The following is a 16174-nucleotide window of genomic DNA, read 5'->3' as shown; positions in this document are numbered from 1 at the left end:
GAGGTGATTGCCCCCTTCCCGTCCCATCGATGGGTGTTGGGATTCCATTTCTGTGAACACAGGTGTTTGCATGTATCCAGTGTACAGTAACTGTTGACTGATTTCTAAATAAGTTAGATAATGTCTGATGGGCTCAGGCTGACACCGAACTTGGGCCCTTCTGTAGGTCGATACTGGGAGACGGTGCAGAGGTTAAAGATCAGTCAGTTCTATGGGGCCCCGACGGCTGTCCGGCTGCTGTTGAAATACGGCGACTCCTGGGTGAAGAAGTATGACCGCTCTTCCCTGAGGACCCTGGGGTCAGGTGAGTGGCCCGCCATGGGGCAGAGCCAGTGCAGGCTTCAGGATGGTTTTAGTCCTGAAAGCTGTGTCTGTAGTGAATTCAAACAGTGCCAGGCTGAATAGGAAGCAGATGTCCCTGCCCGTAAGCAGCTTCCTGGAGGCCCCGGCTGATCATGTTCTGGGGCACAACATTCCATACATTTCTGTGCCTGAGTTCTGTGCTTCATCTTTATTATGAAAACCTGGTAAAGTGGCTTGAGCCCTTCTTTAGTGGCTGCATGGGATTGCGGTGCGGGGGGAGTTGACCGTGGTTCACGAAGGTGCCCCCCTCTGCTGGGTGCCAATGAGCCCCAAAGACTGTGATAAACACACTGTGCTTGTGTGCTGTTCTTGCTGTAGATATTTCCAAGGCAGAGGGTTGCAAGATCAAAGATTATCTCCACTTACGATTTTGATAGATGTTGCCAAGTCATATGAAAGCACTTTGGAAAGGTGATGTGGGCTTAGTTCAGGTGATACGGGTCGGGTGGAAGGTACCCATGCCCTTTCTGTCTCCTTTTTCTGATTCATTTCATTTCTGCCCCTATACATGTCAGTGGGGAAAACAAGGGCGGGGAAGCCCTCTGTGCTCCTTGGGTGAATACTTGGATCTGCTTGGTGGTTTCTCACAGCGGAAGCATGTGGGGCAGGTACCACCAGGGATGTGGCTTGCTGCCAAATGTGTCCATGGGGAAGAGAGCTCAGACCATGGGGAAGAGAGCTCAGATGTGCATGTCACTCATCAGTGACGTACTTGTGCAGCGCTGTTATGGGTCCTAGGCCCTGGTTCACTCTGTTCCCCTTGCCTGTGATGCCTTGCTGCCCCTCCCCACCTCTGAGGATTCCATCCTTCTTTAAGGCCCTTCTCTGTGCACCTTCTCCCGTAGAGTTCCCTGGCAGCTCTGGATCTCAGGCTCTCTGCTCTCAGACAGCTCTGTATTCTATTCTGGGATATCTGTTCTCATGCTGACTGTTTCACTGGGTGGTGGGCTCCCCAAAGTCACAGCCATCTGTGTCCTCAGCACCCTGGTGTGGGTCAGTGAGGGTGAGTGAGGGTTGACTGCTCACTGTGAAGCTGAGTGGCAGGCCCAGGAGCAGAAGGCCCAGATGCTGCGCTGAGGGCTCAGTACCCGGATGCTAGCATCTCCAGGGCAGATGCTACCTAGCAGTGCTGCTTCCCGCCTAGGACGACCTGTGTCCTTGCCTGGGAGACGTGTTCTTATGTGCCCAGCTCCTCCCTGCTCAGGACCTGCCTTATGCGTGGGGTCATTTGGTGTCTGGATGACCAAGTACTTTGAATTTTCCAGATGGGGTCAGCAGAAAGAGTTTTGGCTCCTTTCTAGGTGGTGGTAAGTCTGAGATGCCTCTCTTGGCATGTTTCAGCTGTGGAGGGTGAAGCCAGCATGTCCTGAAGGGAGCCACGTGGTTGGAGAAGACCTGCCCTCCAGCGCAGGGGCCGTGAGGCGCTCCTGCACTCTGGGCCAGGCAGGGCTTGGGGACCGAGGGCAAGTGGAGGGCCACAGAAGCTCAGATCCTCCAGGTGCCATCTGCAGACCACCTAAGTGGGCTCAGGAGTTAGGTCAGCTTAGTGGTGATGGGAGGTTTGATTTTCCAGATGCGTTCAAGGGATTCAGCTGCTAAGGAAGACTCACAGGGACCCCAGTGACAAGGCATATGCTCTGAGTGCTTTAGAAGGAGGTGCCCAGCCACTGCATTAGAGTGGGGGAGCACGTCCTAACTCAGAGCTGCCTTAGCCAGGCATCCCCTCGGCCAGACAGGCTTCTGGGGTCCTCACTCCATAAGTGACCAGACCCGCTTCCTCTCCTGGACCAGGCTCTGCACCAGGGAGCACACACGGAGCCTTCTCCGGGCTCTGTGTATTTTACTGGTCTTGTGGGCACATTCCTGCCGTGTAACCAGCACCGACAGCAGAGTCCTACAGGGCTTTCCCTGGGACCTGCTTGTCAATAAGCAGTGCCAGCAGGCAGGTAGCACCAGGCGTCTCCTCGCATGGGGGAAGCATGGACCGGTAAGCTGCGTGCTCGCCAGGGCCCAGGTGGTGCTGTCCCCCACTGCGGTCCCGGCTGCTCAGGCTGCGTCCAGACGGCTGGATTAGCCCTCGCAGCGCACCAGGCTGGGGGTGCATTGACTTGATTTAATCCTGCCAGTCAGCAGAATCCAGCTTCCTCAGGACTTTAACCCCAAGATTTCCATTACATTTTTTTTTAACTTTTAATTTCACAAGTGACACCTAGCTCTCCTCCTGTTGGGGAAAAAAACCACGACATGGTCATGCAAGCTGACGTCCTCCGTGAGCACTGCTCCAGGTGACCCTGCTGCTTGTGTCCCTTCTGAGGCTGTCTGCATGGTTACGTTCCTGTGAGAGACGCAGCGTGATTCTAAGATGTCTGCTTTAATGTGACCATGATCACACTGTGCTATCCTCCTAGTGTGTATTTTAACTCAGCAGCATGCAGGTTTCCATACGGCTCTGCTCTGTGTTTGAGAAGTTGATTTACCCTCGAGTGGGGGTTGCTGTGGGTGTGGTCCGGGAGTCTTGCCCCTGTGGTTGGAGATCCGGGCTGTGGGCAGTTTCTCAGTGTATCCCATGGTAGCTTCTTACCTCCTCGTGGGTGTGGGTGAGCGCAGGGTCAGTGCACACAACACCCAGCACCCACGTGACCAGCGTGGGAGCCCCTGGCCAGGTCAGGCCTTGGCTTGTTGCTGCATCGTGGGTGGTTCTGAGCAAGAGGCAACCAGCATGAGGGTATTTCACTGTTTCAGCAGCAGTATGGCTAAGCTGGCCAATTCTGGCTGAGGGCCAGTCTTGTATGGCTGGTTCATTAGGGTAGTAGCTTAGCCATTGGGGCTGCACCACTGACTGGGTGGCTTATAAACAACACGAATTTATTTCTCACCATTGTGGGGGCTGGGAAGTCCCAAGTTCAAGGTGCTAGCACGATTGTCTTCTGGTGAGGGCCCTCTTCCTGGGTTCATAGATGGTGCCTTTTCCCTGGGTCCTCACATGGTTGAAGGGAGCAGGGAGCTCTGTGGGGTCTGTTTTATAAGAGCACTAATCCCTTCCTGAGGGCTTCATGACCTCCCAAAGGCCTTACCTCCCAATACTATCATCTTTGGGGGTTAAGATTTCAACATACAAAATCTTGGGGGGGGGGGCACAAAATTGAAGTCATGGTAGGTAGACACTGAGAAGTTGGGCTGTAGAGTCCTAGGGCACAAGCACATTTGTGTGTGTCTGTGTGTGTGTACATATATATGTATGTACGTAGCAGTCGTTACATATACATACGGTTGACCTTTGAACAACATGGGTTTGAACTGCGTGGGCCCTACTTATACATGGATTTTTTTCAATAAATGCAGTACAGGACTGTAAATGTATTTTCTTTATGATTTTCTTAATATTTTCTTATCTTTTTTTTTTTTATAAATTTGTGGTCTTTTTTTTTTAAGATTTTGTTTATTTATTTGAGACAGAATGAGAGAGAGAGAGAGAGAGCACATAAGAGTGGGGAGGGTCAGAGGGAGAAGCAGACTCCCTGCTGAGCAGGAAGCCCGGTGCGGGACTCGATCCAGGGACTCCAGGATCATGACCTGAGCCGAAGGCAGTCGCTCAACCAACTGAGCCACCCAGGTGCCCTCTTATCTTTTTTTTTAAAAGATTTTATTTATTTGACAGAGAGAGAGACAGCAAGAATGGGAACACAAGCAGGGGGAGTGGGAGAGGGAGAAGCAGGCTTCCCCCTGAGCAGGGAGCCCGATGTGGGGCTCGATCCCAGGACCCTGGGATCATGACTCTAGCCGAAGGCAGAAGCTGAACGGCTGAGCCACCCAGGTGCCCCAATATATTATCTTTAGCTTACTTTATTGTAAGAATACAGTATATAATATATACAACATACAAAATATGGGGTCATTGACTGTTTATGTTATCGGTGAGGCTTCTGGTCAACAGCAGGCTGTTAATAAAGTTTTAAGGAGTCGAAGCTATACTCAGATTTTTGATGGCATGGGACGCCCGCACCCCTAACCCCCATGTTTTTCAACCACCAACTGTGTACATGTATCTAAAACCACCACCCAGATCAAGCCATAGAAATTTCCAGGCCCCAGAAGGTTCCCTTACAACCCCTCCGCGTCAGTAACCCCCAGCCCCAGCCACCGTTCGACTGCTCTCAGCATGGATTGATACGCTTGTTGTTGAACTTGCACCTGCAGGGCCAGCCCTGCCAAGCGTGGCGGCGGTTTGCTTTTGCTCTCATGCTGTGTATCACGTCGATGTACCACAGTTTATTTCTCCATCCCACTCTTGATGGCAGTTTTGGTTTTTAACTGCTGTGGTCATCCTCGTATGTGAGCACCTATGCATTCTTATCTGTAGGTTATACGCCAGGAGTGATGTTCTTGATAATAAGAGAAACAGGTTTAGCTTTAGTAGATCCCACCACAAACAGTTTCCAGAGTAGTCCTATCAGGTGTATGCACACTAAATATTAAGAGACACATCCATTGCTCCCAGTTGCATATCAAATTACACTTCTGTAGTGTGTTGTTTCTCCCACATTCTTTTTTTTTTTTTTTTAATTTTTTTTATTGTTATGTTAATCCCCATACATTACATCATTAGTTTTAGATATAGTGTTCCATGATTCATTGTTTGTGCATAACACCCAGTGCTCCATGCAGAACGTGCCCTCCTCAATACCCATCACCAGGCTAACCCATCCTCCCAACCCCCTCCCCTCTAGAACCCTCAGTTTGTTTTTCAGAGTCCATCGTCTCTCATGGTTCTTCTCCCCCTCCAATTTCCCCCCCTTCATTCTTCCCCTCCTGCTATATTCTTCTTCTTTTTTTCTTTCTTAACATATATTGCATTATTTGTTTCAGAGGTACAGATCTGAGATTCAACAGTCTTGCACAATTCACAGCGCTTACCAGAACACATACCCTCCCTAGTGTCCATCACCCAGTCACCCCATCCCTCCCACCCCACCCCCCACTCCAGCAACCCTCAGTTTGTTTCCTGAGATTAAGAATTCCTCATATCAGTGAGGTCATATGATACATGTCTTTCTCTGTTTGACTTATTTCGCTCAGCATAATACCCTCCAGTTCCATCCACGTCGTTGCAAATGGCAAGATCTTATTCCTTTTGATGGCTGCATAATATTCCATTGTATATATATACCACATCTTCTTTACCCAATCATCTGTTGATGGACATCTTGGCTCTTTCCACAGTTTGGCTATTGTGGACATTGCTGCTATAAACATCGGGGTGCACGTAGCCTTTCGGGTCCCTACTTTTGTATCTTTGGGGTAAATACCCAGTAGTGCAATTGCTGGATCATATGGTAGCTCTATTTTCAACTTTTTGAGGAACCTCCATACTGTTTTCCAGAGTGGCTGCACCAGCTTGCATTCCCACCAACAGTGTAGGAGGGTTCCCCTTTCTCCGCATCCCCGCCAACATCTGTCATTTCCTGACTTGTTAATTTTAGCCATTCTGACTGGTGTGAGGTGGTATCTCATTGAGGTTTTGATTTGGATTTCCCTGATGCCGAGCGATATTGAACACTTTTTCATGTGTCTGTTGGCCATTTTCTCCCACATTCTTTTATTTTTTATTTTTTTTTTGAAGTGAAGTTGAAAGCTTATTAAGTGAAAGTGAGAACAGGAAGGAAAGAAAAAAGCTCTCTAGAGTGAGAGGGATCCCGAATGGGTTGCCACTGAGGTCTTTTATGGTCGGTGTTTTATAGAAAACTGACCAGGGAACTGAAATCTGGACATCACTGCTGATAGCACCATAATTACCTCTCCTTTGAATATCTCATCTCTGATGTTTAAGACAAACGAGATGGTCTGGTTCTGTTCCCTTATTTCTGGGTTCCTTACGCCTCAGCATTTCTGGGATTTTTGGTGAGCCTGATCATGTAACCCCCTACCTATCTCTCCCTACCTGGCCCTGCCTGTCCCTTACTCATTTTTAGTGTTTACAGCACTCCTAAAAGAAACCCCGAACCCATTAGCAATCACTCCCCATCTCCTCCAACTTCCCTCTACCCCTACTTCAGCTCTAAGGTAGCTGCGAATCTGCTTTCTGTCTGTATCGATTTGCTTATTCTGGACAGTTCATATACATGGAATTATACGTATGGGTGTTATACGCAACTAATGAATCGTTGAACACTACATCAAAAACTAATGATGTATTATATGTTGGCTAATTGAACATAATAAAAAAATAGAAAGCTACTGAGCAAAACTGGAAAAAAAAAAGTAAAAAAAAATTTTTTTAAATGAGGGGTACCGGGTAGGCTCAGTTGGTTAAGCCTATTTAAGGTTTTCTCTCCCACATTCGTGCCAACTTTTTAATTCTTGACCTGATGGTGAAAATGCCTTGTTGTAATTTATATTCTTTGGCAGCCATAAATGTGATGAATCTCACTGTTTTTTTCAAGTTTCCTCTTATGTCCTTTAGGAAAATTACAGAGCTGTTTTCCCTGTAGAAACCTATCCTTTTTGGTTTCAGGTTTCTTGAGGTCTATTATATTGTTTTTCCTTTTGCGTGTGGTTTCAGTGGGAGAACCGATCAACCTCGAGGCTTGGGAGTGGCTCCACAAGGTGGTGGGGGACAGCAGATGCACGCTGGTGGACACGTGGTGGCAGACAGGTGAGAGTCCCCGAGGAGAAGGGGTCCAGGCATGCCTTTGGAACCTGGCACCAGGCTCGCTCGCGGTGCACGATAGCACATGGGAACCTGTGGCCGAGCCTGAGTCTTGGAGGCTCAAGTGTGAGTGAGGCTCTGTGATTGCCATCCAACAGCACTGAGGCCTCAGCCCCTCGGCACGCGTGGTGGCTGGAAAACCCGGCGTCTGGAGTGAGAGGCCGAGCCGGGCTGCCGGCTTGCAGCTGGAAGACTTGGGATGTGTATGACTTCTCTGAGCCTTGGGGTTCTTATTTGTGAAGTGGAGGTACTCCACTACAGGCCCCAACGAGGATGGAGAGAGGTGATGCAACTGCTGTATGTTGTCCAAGGCCTGACAGGTAGTAGGTGCTTAGCTAAATGTTCATTTTCCCTGTAGGGGCCACGTGCCCAACACAAGTACAACTGATGCAGATGGGCCCCACTGCAGGGGACCAGAGACTAAATTTAGATTTCAGTGGGAAAGGCATTTTTTTTTTTTCTGTGCCATTTTGTTTTGCTTTGCCCTTTCTCCTCTGGGGTATCTGACTTATTAGGATGTTAGGGCAAGAGACCATCACTGATGTAATGAATGTAGCCAGCTGGGGTCTCATTCTTCAAGAAGCCAGAAAGTGAGGCATTGCAAATAGCTCTGTTCTCCATTTGGGAAGCCTCAGGACGGAGACTCTCTACAACTGAGTCTCCTGAGGCATTTCCATGCAGGCTGAGAGAGAGAAGTGCCAAAGAAATACTTGAGAACAGAATTGTGGGCATTGCTTTTCATTGTTTGGGGTTTGTTGTGGGGGGGAGGGGCACTGGCCCAGAAGCAATTCATTTCCTCTGTTTTCCTGTGCAAGTGGGTGGGCTCTGTCCTGTCCCACAGAGCCAAGGACGAGGGGAGGCAGCCCCTGTCCCTGTGGAGTGCCCCAGCTCCTGGGACTGACCCCTCTGTCTTGGGCCCACATCTTGTTTCTGCAGATGAGAGGACCAGAACCCAAGTTTGGTCTTGCCTCAGAAAGATATCTTTGTGTCACTGGGGGCCAAGCAGGGACAAACACCCATCTCCCACCCTGGGAGAGCACTTGTGTGTCCATCACGGACCCTTTGATGGCATGTCTAGATAAACATCTCAGTAGCCCCTGGGCCCAGCCTGCATTTCTTCCCTATTCTCCCTGCAGAAACGGGTGGCATCTGCATCGCGCCACGGCCCTCAGAAGAAGGGGCAGAGATCCTCCCTGGCATGGCGATGCGGCCCTTTTTTGGCATTGTCCCGGTGCTCATGGACGAGAAGGTAAGGGCCTTGTGGAGGCATCCCCTTCCTGCACGCATGCCCTGCGGAGCTCCTGGCGCTCTTGTCTACCTTCCTGGCCTCCTCTGCCCCTGTCTCACATCACATGGGCCCGGCTCTAGTAGGTGGCAGAAGGGTGAGCGTTCACTGCAGCGTCTCCTCAAGGACACACAGTTGAAATCCGTGCATGGAGTAAGCGCAGGGTCCTCCGGGAAGCCCTCTTAGGCTGGTTCCTTGCAGAGGAGAAAGGCAGTTCCTTTTGGGGCACGCTTGTCATTTTTCACATTTCTGTTTTCCACATATTTCTCTGGCAACCCCCTCTGTCATTTCTCAGAAGAACATTAGTTCTTTGCTTCTAAAGCAGAATCTGTGTGTTCTCTCACACGTGTGTCTCTGGGTCCATAGGGAAATGTCGTGGAGGGCAATAACGTCTCCGGGGCTCTGTGCCTGTCCCAGGCCTGGCCGGGCATGGCCAGGACCATCTATGGAGACCACCAGAGATTCATGGAGGCCTACTTCAAGCCTTACCCAGGTGAGCTGTCTAAAGTGGATTGTGTCATGCGTTTTTGTACACACTGGGAAGCATAGGCTCAGAAAATGTTTTTAAGGTAATGATGACTGAGTGTAGTGTGGTGACACTTTGGAGTTGGAGTCCTACCCTCTCCCCCTCACCTTCCTGACCCTCCTGGGCTCAGAATGGGAAGAGTCCCTGGGGTTTAAGTGGGGCTGCAAGCAGAGACTGAAGCACCTGGCCCTTGGTGTGCATGCCTTAGGCTACTAGGAAGGAAGAGTGAAGAAACCACTCTGGAAAACTGGCATGATGGCTGGCTGTGAGTTTTCTTCTGGCTTACTTTTTTTTTTTCCTGGTTTGCTTTATGTCATTGGGTTGGAAGATGATATACACAGTGTGCCTATTGGAACCCATCATCTTCATCTCAAGCTTGTGAATGAGCCTCACTTTGGGGGATGCTTAGATGTGCTCTTTGTATACCATCTACTCCCCAGACGTTTGCAGTCGTGACGTGGTCAGAATTCTGCTGTTTCGGAGCCGTTGCCCTTTCTCTAGCGCACAGCCAGATGGCACCATCTAGAGAAGTGTCTCTGCGAGGGGTTGGCAGGAGGACGGGTAGGCAGGAAGTCAGCAGGCTGGGGCTTCAGAGATTTCTTCCGTAGAGTGAGGTCAGGGTGTGTGTCTTGCTGTGTCCCTCCTGGAGGGACGGGAGCCCCGCCAGGTCCTGGTGCGGAGGTATTGGTGCTGAATTCCCCCGCTGTGGTGCAGGCCACTACTTCACCGGCGATGGGGCATACCGGACAGAGGGCGGCTACTACCAGATCACAGGGCGGATGGACGACGTCATCAACATCAGTGGTCACAGGCTGGGGACCGCAGAGATCGAGGATGCGATGGTGAGCATGGTCGGGCCTCCTTTGCTGGGGTACGTCCACAAGGCCTTGGATTTACTTGTGTGCTGACTCAGGCGGTTCATCTGCATGTTTTGTCTTGTGTTCTGCCCAGGCTAACCACCCCGCCGTGCCAGAGACCGCTGTCATTGGCTATCCCCATGACATCAAAGGAGAAGGTGAGCGCCCACAAAAGGTGCTCCTCATTCCTGGTCTCATGCACATTGTGGCACTTTGTAACAGGAATGGACTCCGGGAGTGGGTGGTAGGGGTTTTGTGTGGGTCAAGCTGTTGCTTTCTTCTGTCCTATGTGGAGGCTTTGGGTGAGGAGACTCGATAGCATGTATGTTAGACAAGGGTCAGATTTTTGAAATGCCCTAGCTCTGCCACCCCTTAAGGACACACATCCACAAGCAGCCAGGACCTGTTTGGCCCCTGCTGAGCTTGGGAGTTTCCTCCTCTGTCCATGTGCGTGTGGCAGCTTGGTTGTGGAGGGTGCCCACGAAATGCCCTATCCTGCTCACAGCGTCTCCTTGCACGTGCTCGGTCACAGTGCCCCACGCAGCCGCCACAGGGGCTGCCCGACAGGCCCTGGCGCGGGCCCTTGTGCAGCTCTGGCATTCTTTTTGGAGGCATTTGACCTGTGGTTCTCACTGCAGATGCTGAATGATAATCAGAATAGTTTATTTGAAGACACCCATTGTTCCAAAGTCTGCCAGTTTCTAAGTGGGTGGGTCTGGGAAGGGACAGGGTCCCCTGAGTATTGTAGTGCCCAGTGCACGGTGGCCATACTCATTTGGCCTGGTGTGACCTGCACACTCGCTGACTGTATGCTGCACTGCTGGGCAGGCCATCCTCCACTGCCCGGCCAAGCAGCCTGGGAAGGGCACTTGGCCTCTTGCTGTCAGGGCTATCCTCTGTCTCCGCGTGCCCCAGTGTCATCTGCCTTCCTGTCACATTTGTGTGCCACGGTTCCATTATTTACTCAAACACCTTATCTAAATCAACCCATTGTAAAATTTAACATTTATTTAAACACTTTTTTTTAAAGATTTTATTTATTTATTTGTCAGAGATACAGAGCGAGAGAGCACAAGCAGGGGGAGGAGCAGGCTTCCCGCAGAGCAGGGAGCCGATGCAGGGCTCGATCCCAGGACCCTGGGACCATGGCCTGAGCCAAAGGCAGATGCTTAACCAACTGAGCCACCGAGGCGTCCTATTTAGACACTTGAAAAAGCATTTTCAGTTGCCGTGAGAAGCATGTGTCCATGAGGCTGCTGCCCCTTCCTTAGCAGGAGACTGGAAAATGCACGAGAGTAGTCAGGGATAGGAAGGGGATGGAGATGGGTCAGGTCCTCTCGTGTGAATTCAGAGGCCTTGGGTCAGCTTGTGTCCCCGTTAGCAGAAGCTGCAGCCCAAGTAACTCTGGGATCAGTAGGCCTTTCAGTGCCTGTCAGGCAGCTGGGGGGAATGTACATATCATGGGTATGGTGATAGACATTTTTCTGATTTCTTTTTTTTTTTTTTTTAAGGATTTTTAATTTATTTTTTGACAGAGAGACAGCGAGAGAGGGAACACAAGAGGGGGAGTGGGAGAGGGAGAAGCAGGCTTCCCGCGGAGCAGGGAGCCCAATGTGGGGCTCGATCCCAGGACCCTGGGATCATGACCTGAGCCGAAGGCAGATGGCTAATGACTGAGCCACCCAGGGACAGCTGTTTTTCTGATTTCTAACAGAGTTGAGCATCTGTGTGATGGTAACACATGAGCAACAGCAAAAGCTGTTGGGTATCTGTGTATTCCCACTCCCTGGGTTTGCACGTGGTCTGACTGAGGGGAGCCCCTGGTCTGGTCTGGTCTGATTAGGACCCAGACTTGGCGAGGAACAAAACTCCTTGCTTCATAGAGCTTACGTGCTGGAGGATCAGGGAGTAGAGGGGAGAGACAGACAATAAGTAATAAACACAAGCAATGACAAAACTACATAGTAGGCTAGGCGGCACGTGCCATGAAGAGAATTAATTAAGATGGGGTGGGATTGGTGCAGGTATACACAGGCCGAACATATATAGGAACTTCATGCATGCGAGGGGACACTGCAGGTCCATGAGGGAAGCTAGACTGTCTGCAGGGCTGCTGGGATGGCTCATGTGGAGAAACAGTGGAATTGGATCTGTGTCCCACACATGCAAGATTATCCCAGGTGGATTGAAAAGAAATGTAGAAACCTGTGGGAACCACTGTTAATCCTTTCTGGAACATGGTAGGATATTGACAAACAAAACTTAGTGTTTATGCTAAAATATTGGTTGGCCAGCCCTGCCCAACAGGGCTTCCAGCCAAGCCGGAGCTCGCTCTTCATCTGTGCTGTCCAGGACAGTAGCCACAAGCTACAGGGGGCTCATGCCACCCAGGAACTACATGTTAACCTTAATTTCATTTACATTTAAATAGCTACTGTGGCTAGTGCCCACTGTGTTGGACACGTACCTACAAGATTAGTGTCACCTGTTACGTTCCCATCACCACGTCACAAGGGTGGACAGTACGTCTCCTTTGAGCCCACATTATGGGCTACTTCACAGGTACAAGGATGGTAGGAGAGGTTAAATCATGCCTCCAAGGTGACATCCCCATCCAGTCAACACAAGAGCCAAAGGGAGCTCTCATATACATGTCGGCTTCGCTAGGATGTTCATAGGAGCTGTTAGAATCGCTTCCACTTTGAGAAAAAAAAATCACTTCCCACTTTGGATGAAATGGAAATGCATCTTTAGGGCTGCAACTAAAGGAAGCAGCTGCTACAGGTCACCAATGTATGATTTAAAGATCCTTAAGATATATGATAACTGTGTACAATGCTCTGCCTTGGAGATGATTCGTGGTTGAACACACCCCAAACCTTTGACTCCTTTCAGCTGCATTTGCCTTCATCGTGTTGAAGGACAACACAGGTGACACAGATGCTGTGGTGAAGGAGCTCAGATCAGCAGTGGCCACCAAGATTGCCAAGTACGCCGTGCCCGATCAGATTCTGGTGAGTGGCACCTGGCCCTCAGGTGTGATAGCGCTGCTGGTTGTAAGCCTTCTTCTCTACTTCCCACAAGTAATGAGCAAAAGTGATCCCTTCCATCGGCAGCAACACGGATGTTAGCTGTTTGGTTGCCTGGGATGTAGGTGGGGAAGGTGAGTTGCTGCATCCTCAGAGAGAGGGGGAGGCCAGAAGACCTCACAGCAAACGTTTTCACAACTCAGAGGATCATGCTGGGCAGGATTAGGTGCTCTCTTACTTTGGCATGTGGAGGCCAGTTATAGGAGCAGGGCTGGGCGGTGAAGAAAATTTAGAGATTTTACTTATTTTTTAAAAGTTTTTATTTAAATTCCAGTTAGTTAACATACAGTGTAATATTAGTTTTAGATGTACAATGGAGTGATTCAACCCTTCTATACATCACCTGGTGCTCATCATAACCAGGGCACTCCTTAATCTCCATCACCTACTTAACCCATCCCTTCCCCACCTCCCCTCTAGTAACCATTAGTTTGTTCTCTGTAATTAAGAGTCTGTTTCTTGGTTTGCATCTCTCTCTCTCTTTCCCCTTTTGCTCATATATTTTGTTTCTTAAATTCCATATATGAGTGAAATCATATGGTATTTGTCTTTCTCTGACTGACTTATTTTGCTTAGCACTGTACTCTCTGGCTCCATCCATGTCATTGTCAGTGGTAAGATTTCATTCTTTTTTTATGGCTGGGTAATACTCCAGTGGACACACACACACACACACACACATCTATATACACACCACATCTTTATTCATTCATCAGTCAGTGGACACTTGGGCTCCTTCCATAATTTGGCTATTGTAGATAATGCTGCTATAAACATCGGAGTGCATGTACCCCTTTGAATTAGTGTTTTTGGATTCTTTGGGTAAATACCTAGTAGTGTGACTGCTGGATCAGAGGGTAGTTCTATTTTTAACTTTTGAGGAACCTTCGTACAGTTTTCTAGAGTGGCTGCACCAGTTTGCATTCCCACCAACAGTGTAAGAGGGTTCCCCTTTCTCCACATCCTTGCGAACATCTGTTGTTTTCTGTGTTGTTGAGTTTAGCCATTCTGACAGGTGTCAGGTGATACCTCATTGTAGTGTTGATTTGTATTTCCCTGATGATGAGTGATGTTGAGCATCTTTTCATGTTTCTGCTGGCCATCTGTATTGTCTTCTTTGCAAAAATGTCTATTCATGTCTTCTGCCCAGTTTTTAGTTGGATTGTTTTTTGGGTGTTGAGTTTGATAAGCTCTTTATAGATTTTGGATACTAACCCTTTATCAGATATGTCATTTGCAAAACATCTTCTCTCATTCTGTAGGTTGCCTTTTAGTTTTGTTGATTGTTTCCTTCACTGTGCAGAAGCTTTTTATTTTGATGAAGACCCAGTAGTTTATTTTTGCTTTTGTTCCCCTTGCCTCAGGAGACCTATCTAGAAAGAAGTTCTATGGCTGATGTCAAAGAGGCTACACTCTGTGTTCTCGTCGTGGATTTTTATGGTCTCAGGTCTCACATTTAGGTCTTTAATCCATTTTGAATTTATTTTTGTGTCTAGTGTAAGAAAGTGGTCCAATTTCATTTGTTGCAGAGATTGTCTTTTTCCCATTGGATATTCTTTCCTGCTCTGTCGAAGATTAATTGACCATATAGTTGTGGGTCATTTCTGGGTTTTCAGTTCTGTTCCAATCATCTATGTGTTTATTTTTGTGCCAGTACCATGCTGTTTTGATCACTACAGCTTTATAATATAACTTGAAGCCTGGAATTGTGATGCTTCCAGCTTTGCTTTTCTTTTTCAAGGTTTCTTTGGATATTTGGGGGTCTTTTGTGTTCCCATACAAATTTTAGAATTGTTTGTTCTAGTTCTTGTGAAAAATGCCATTGGTATTTGATAGGAATTGCATTAAATGTGTAGTGCTTGGGTAGTATAGACATTTTAACAATATTTGTTCTTCCAATCCGTGAGCATGGAATGTCTTTACATTTCTTTGTGTCATCTTCAGTTTCTTTCATCAGTGTTTTATAGTTTTTACGGTACAGATCTTTTACCTCTTTGGTTAGCTTTATTCCTAGGTATCTTACTGTTTTTGGTGTAATTGTAAATGGGATTGATTCCTTATTTTCTCTTTCTGCTGCTTCATTATGGTGTCTAGAAATGCAACAGATTTCTGCATGTTAATTTTGTATCCTGTGACTTTACTGAATTTGTGTATCAGTTCTAGCAGTTTTTTGTTGGAGTCTTTGGTTTTTTACACAGAGTATCATGTCATCTGCAAATAGTGAAAATATTACTTCTTCCTTGCTGATTTGGATGCCTTTTACTTCTTTTTGTTTGATTGCTATGCTTAGGACTTCTGGTACTATCTTAAATAACACTGGTGAGAATGGACATCCCTGTCTTGTTCTTGACTGTAGAAGAAAAGCTCTCAGTTTTCCCCATTGAGGATGATATTAGCTGTGAGTTTTTTGTTTATGGTCTTTATAATGTTGAGGTATGTTCCCTCTAAATCTACTTTGTTGAGGGTTTTTTATCATGAATGTACTGTACTTTGTCAGATGCTTTTTCTGCACCTATTGAAATCATATGGTTTTTATCCTTTCTTTATTAATATGGTATATCACATTGATCTGCAAATATTGTACCACCCTTGCAACCCAGGAATAAATCCCACTTGATTGTGGTGAATGATTTTTTAAATGTATTGTTTGCTAGTATTTTATTGAGAATTTTTGCATCTGTGTTCATCAGGGATATTGGCCTTTAGTTCTCTTTTTTAGTGGAGTCTTTTTTTCTTTTTGGATTTAATAAAGTTTTATTTTCCCAAATGTACAGTTGGTGGGATCTGTTCATGTGTTCTACCAGCAGCAGGGGCATCTCCACCCTTGGTGTTTCTGGTGTAAATTACTTGAGCTCTGTGCTTTGAAACCAGTTTTTAATGAGTCCTTTACTAAGGAGCTCCTGAAGGACTGCCCTGGCCAGGGAACCTCGAATCTTTAGTCTCCCAGAGACAACACCTGGAGTCATAAGCTTATAGTTGGGAACTTCCTTACAGAGCTTGTCATATGTCACTTTGTCAAACAAGACCAGGTTACTGAGCTTGTCCCAAACTTTGCCTTTGGACCCTTCTTTCTGGCCTTACTCCTGGATTTGTTCACTGGGTCTTTATCGTTTTTGGCTGACTTTCCAGCATCTTTCTTCTTGTTGTCCTTGGGCGGCATGGTGAAGCTCAGAGGACAGCGGTCACCCCCGCAGCCTGGCTAAGATGTAGGACAATAAGGTTAGTGGAGTCTTTCTCTGGTTTTGGTATCATGGTAATGCTCGCCCCATAGAATTAATTTGGAAGTTGTCCTTCCTTTTCTATTTTATGGAATGATTTGAGAAGAATAGGTGTTTGGTAGAATTTGCC

At 47.8% G+C, this 16174-nt stretch overlaps 1 protein-coding gene and 1 pseudogene across 1 annotated transcript in view; one reads left to right on the top strand and one right to left on the bottom strand.

The window, feature by feature from the left end:
- The window catches only part of ACSS1 (acyl-CoA synthetase short chain family member 1), a 59881-nt gene that overhangs the window by 38602 nt on the left and 5105 nt on the right, over positions 1-16174 (top strand). The window contains exons 7-13 of the mRNA XM_032419331.1: positions 167-304; positions 6923-7015; positions 8206-8318; positions 8721-8847; positions 9595-9722; positions 9832-9895; positions 12633-12751. Of these exons, the coding sequence (XP_032275222.1) occupies positions 167-304; positions 6923-7015; positions 8206-8318; positions 8721-8847; positions 9595-9722; positions 9832-9895; positions 12633-12751 (782 nt within the window). The remainder of the gene's footprint in view (positions 1-166; positions 305-6922; positions 7016-8205; positions 8319-8720; positions 8848-9594; positions 9723-9831; positions 9896-12632; positions 12752-16174) is intronic.
- On the bottom strand, positions 15541-16120 carry LOC116641564 (annotated as a pseudogene).

Source organism: Phoca vitulina, unplaced genomic scaffold (assembly GCF_004348235.1).
Source record: "Phoca vitulina isolate PV1807 unplaced genomic scaffold, GSC_HSeal_1.0 scaffold22, whole genome shotgun sequence".
NCBI classification, from domain to species: Eukaryota; Metazoa; Chordata; class Mammalia; order Carnivora; family Phocidae; genus Phoca; species Phoca vitulina.
This window is presented reverse-complemented; position numbering and strand designations above follow the sequence as displayed.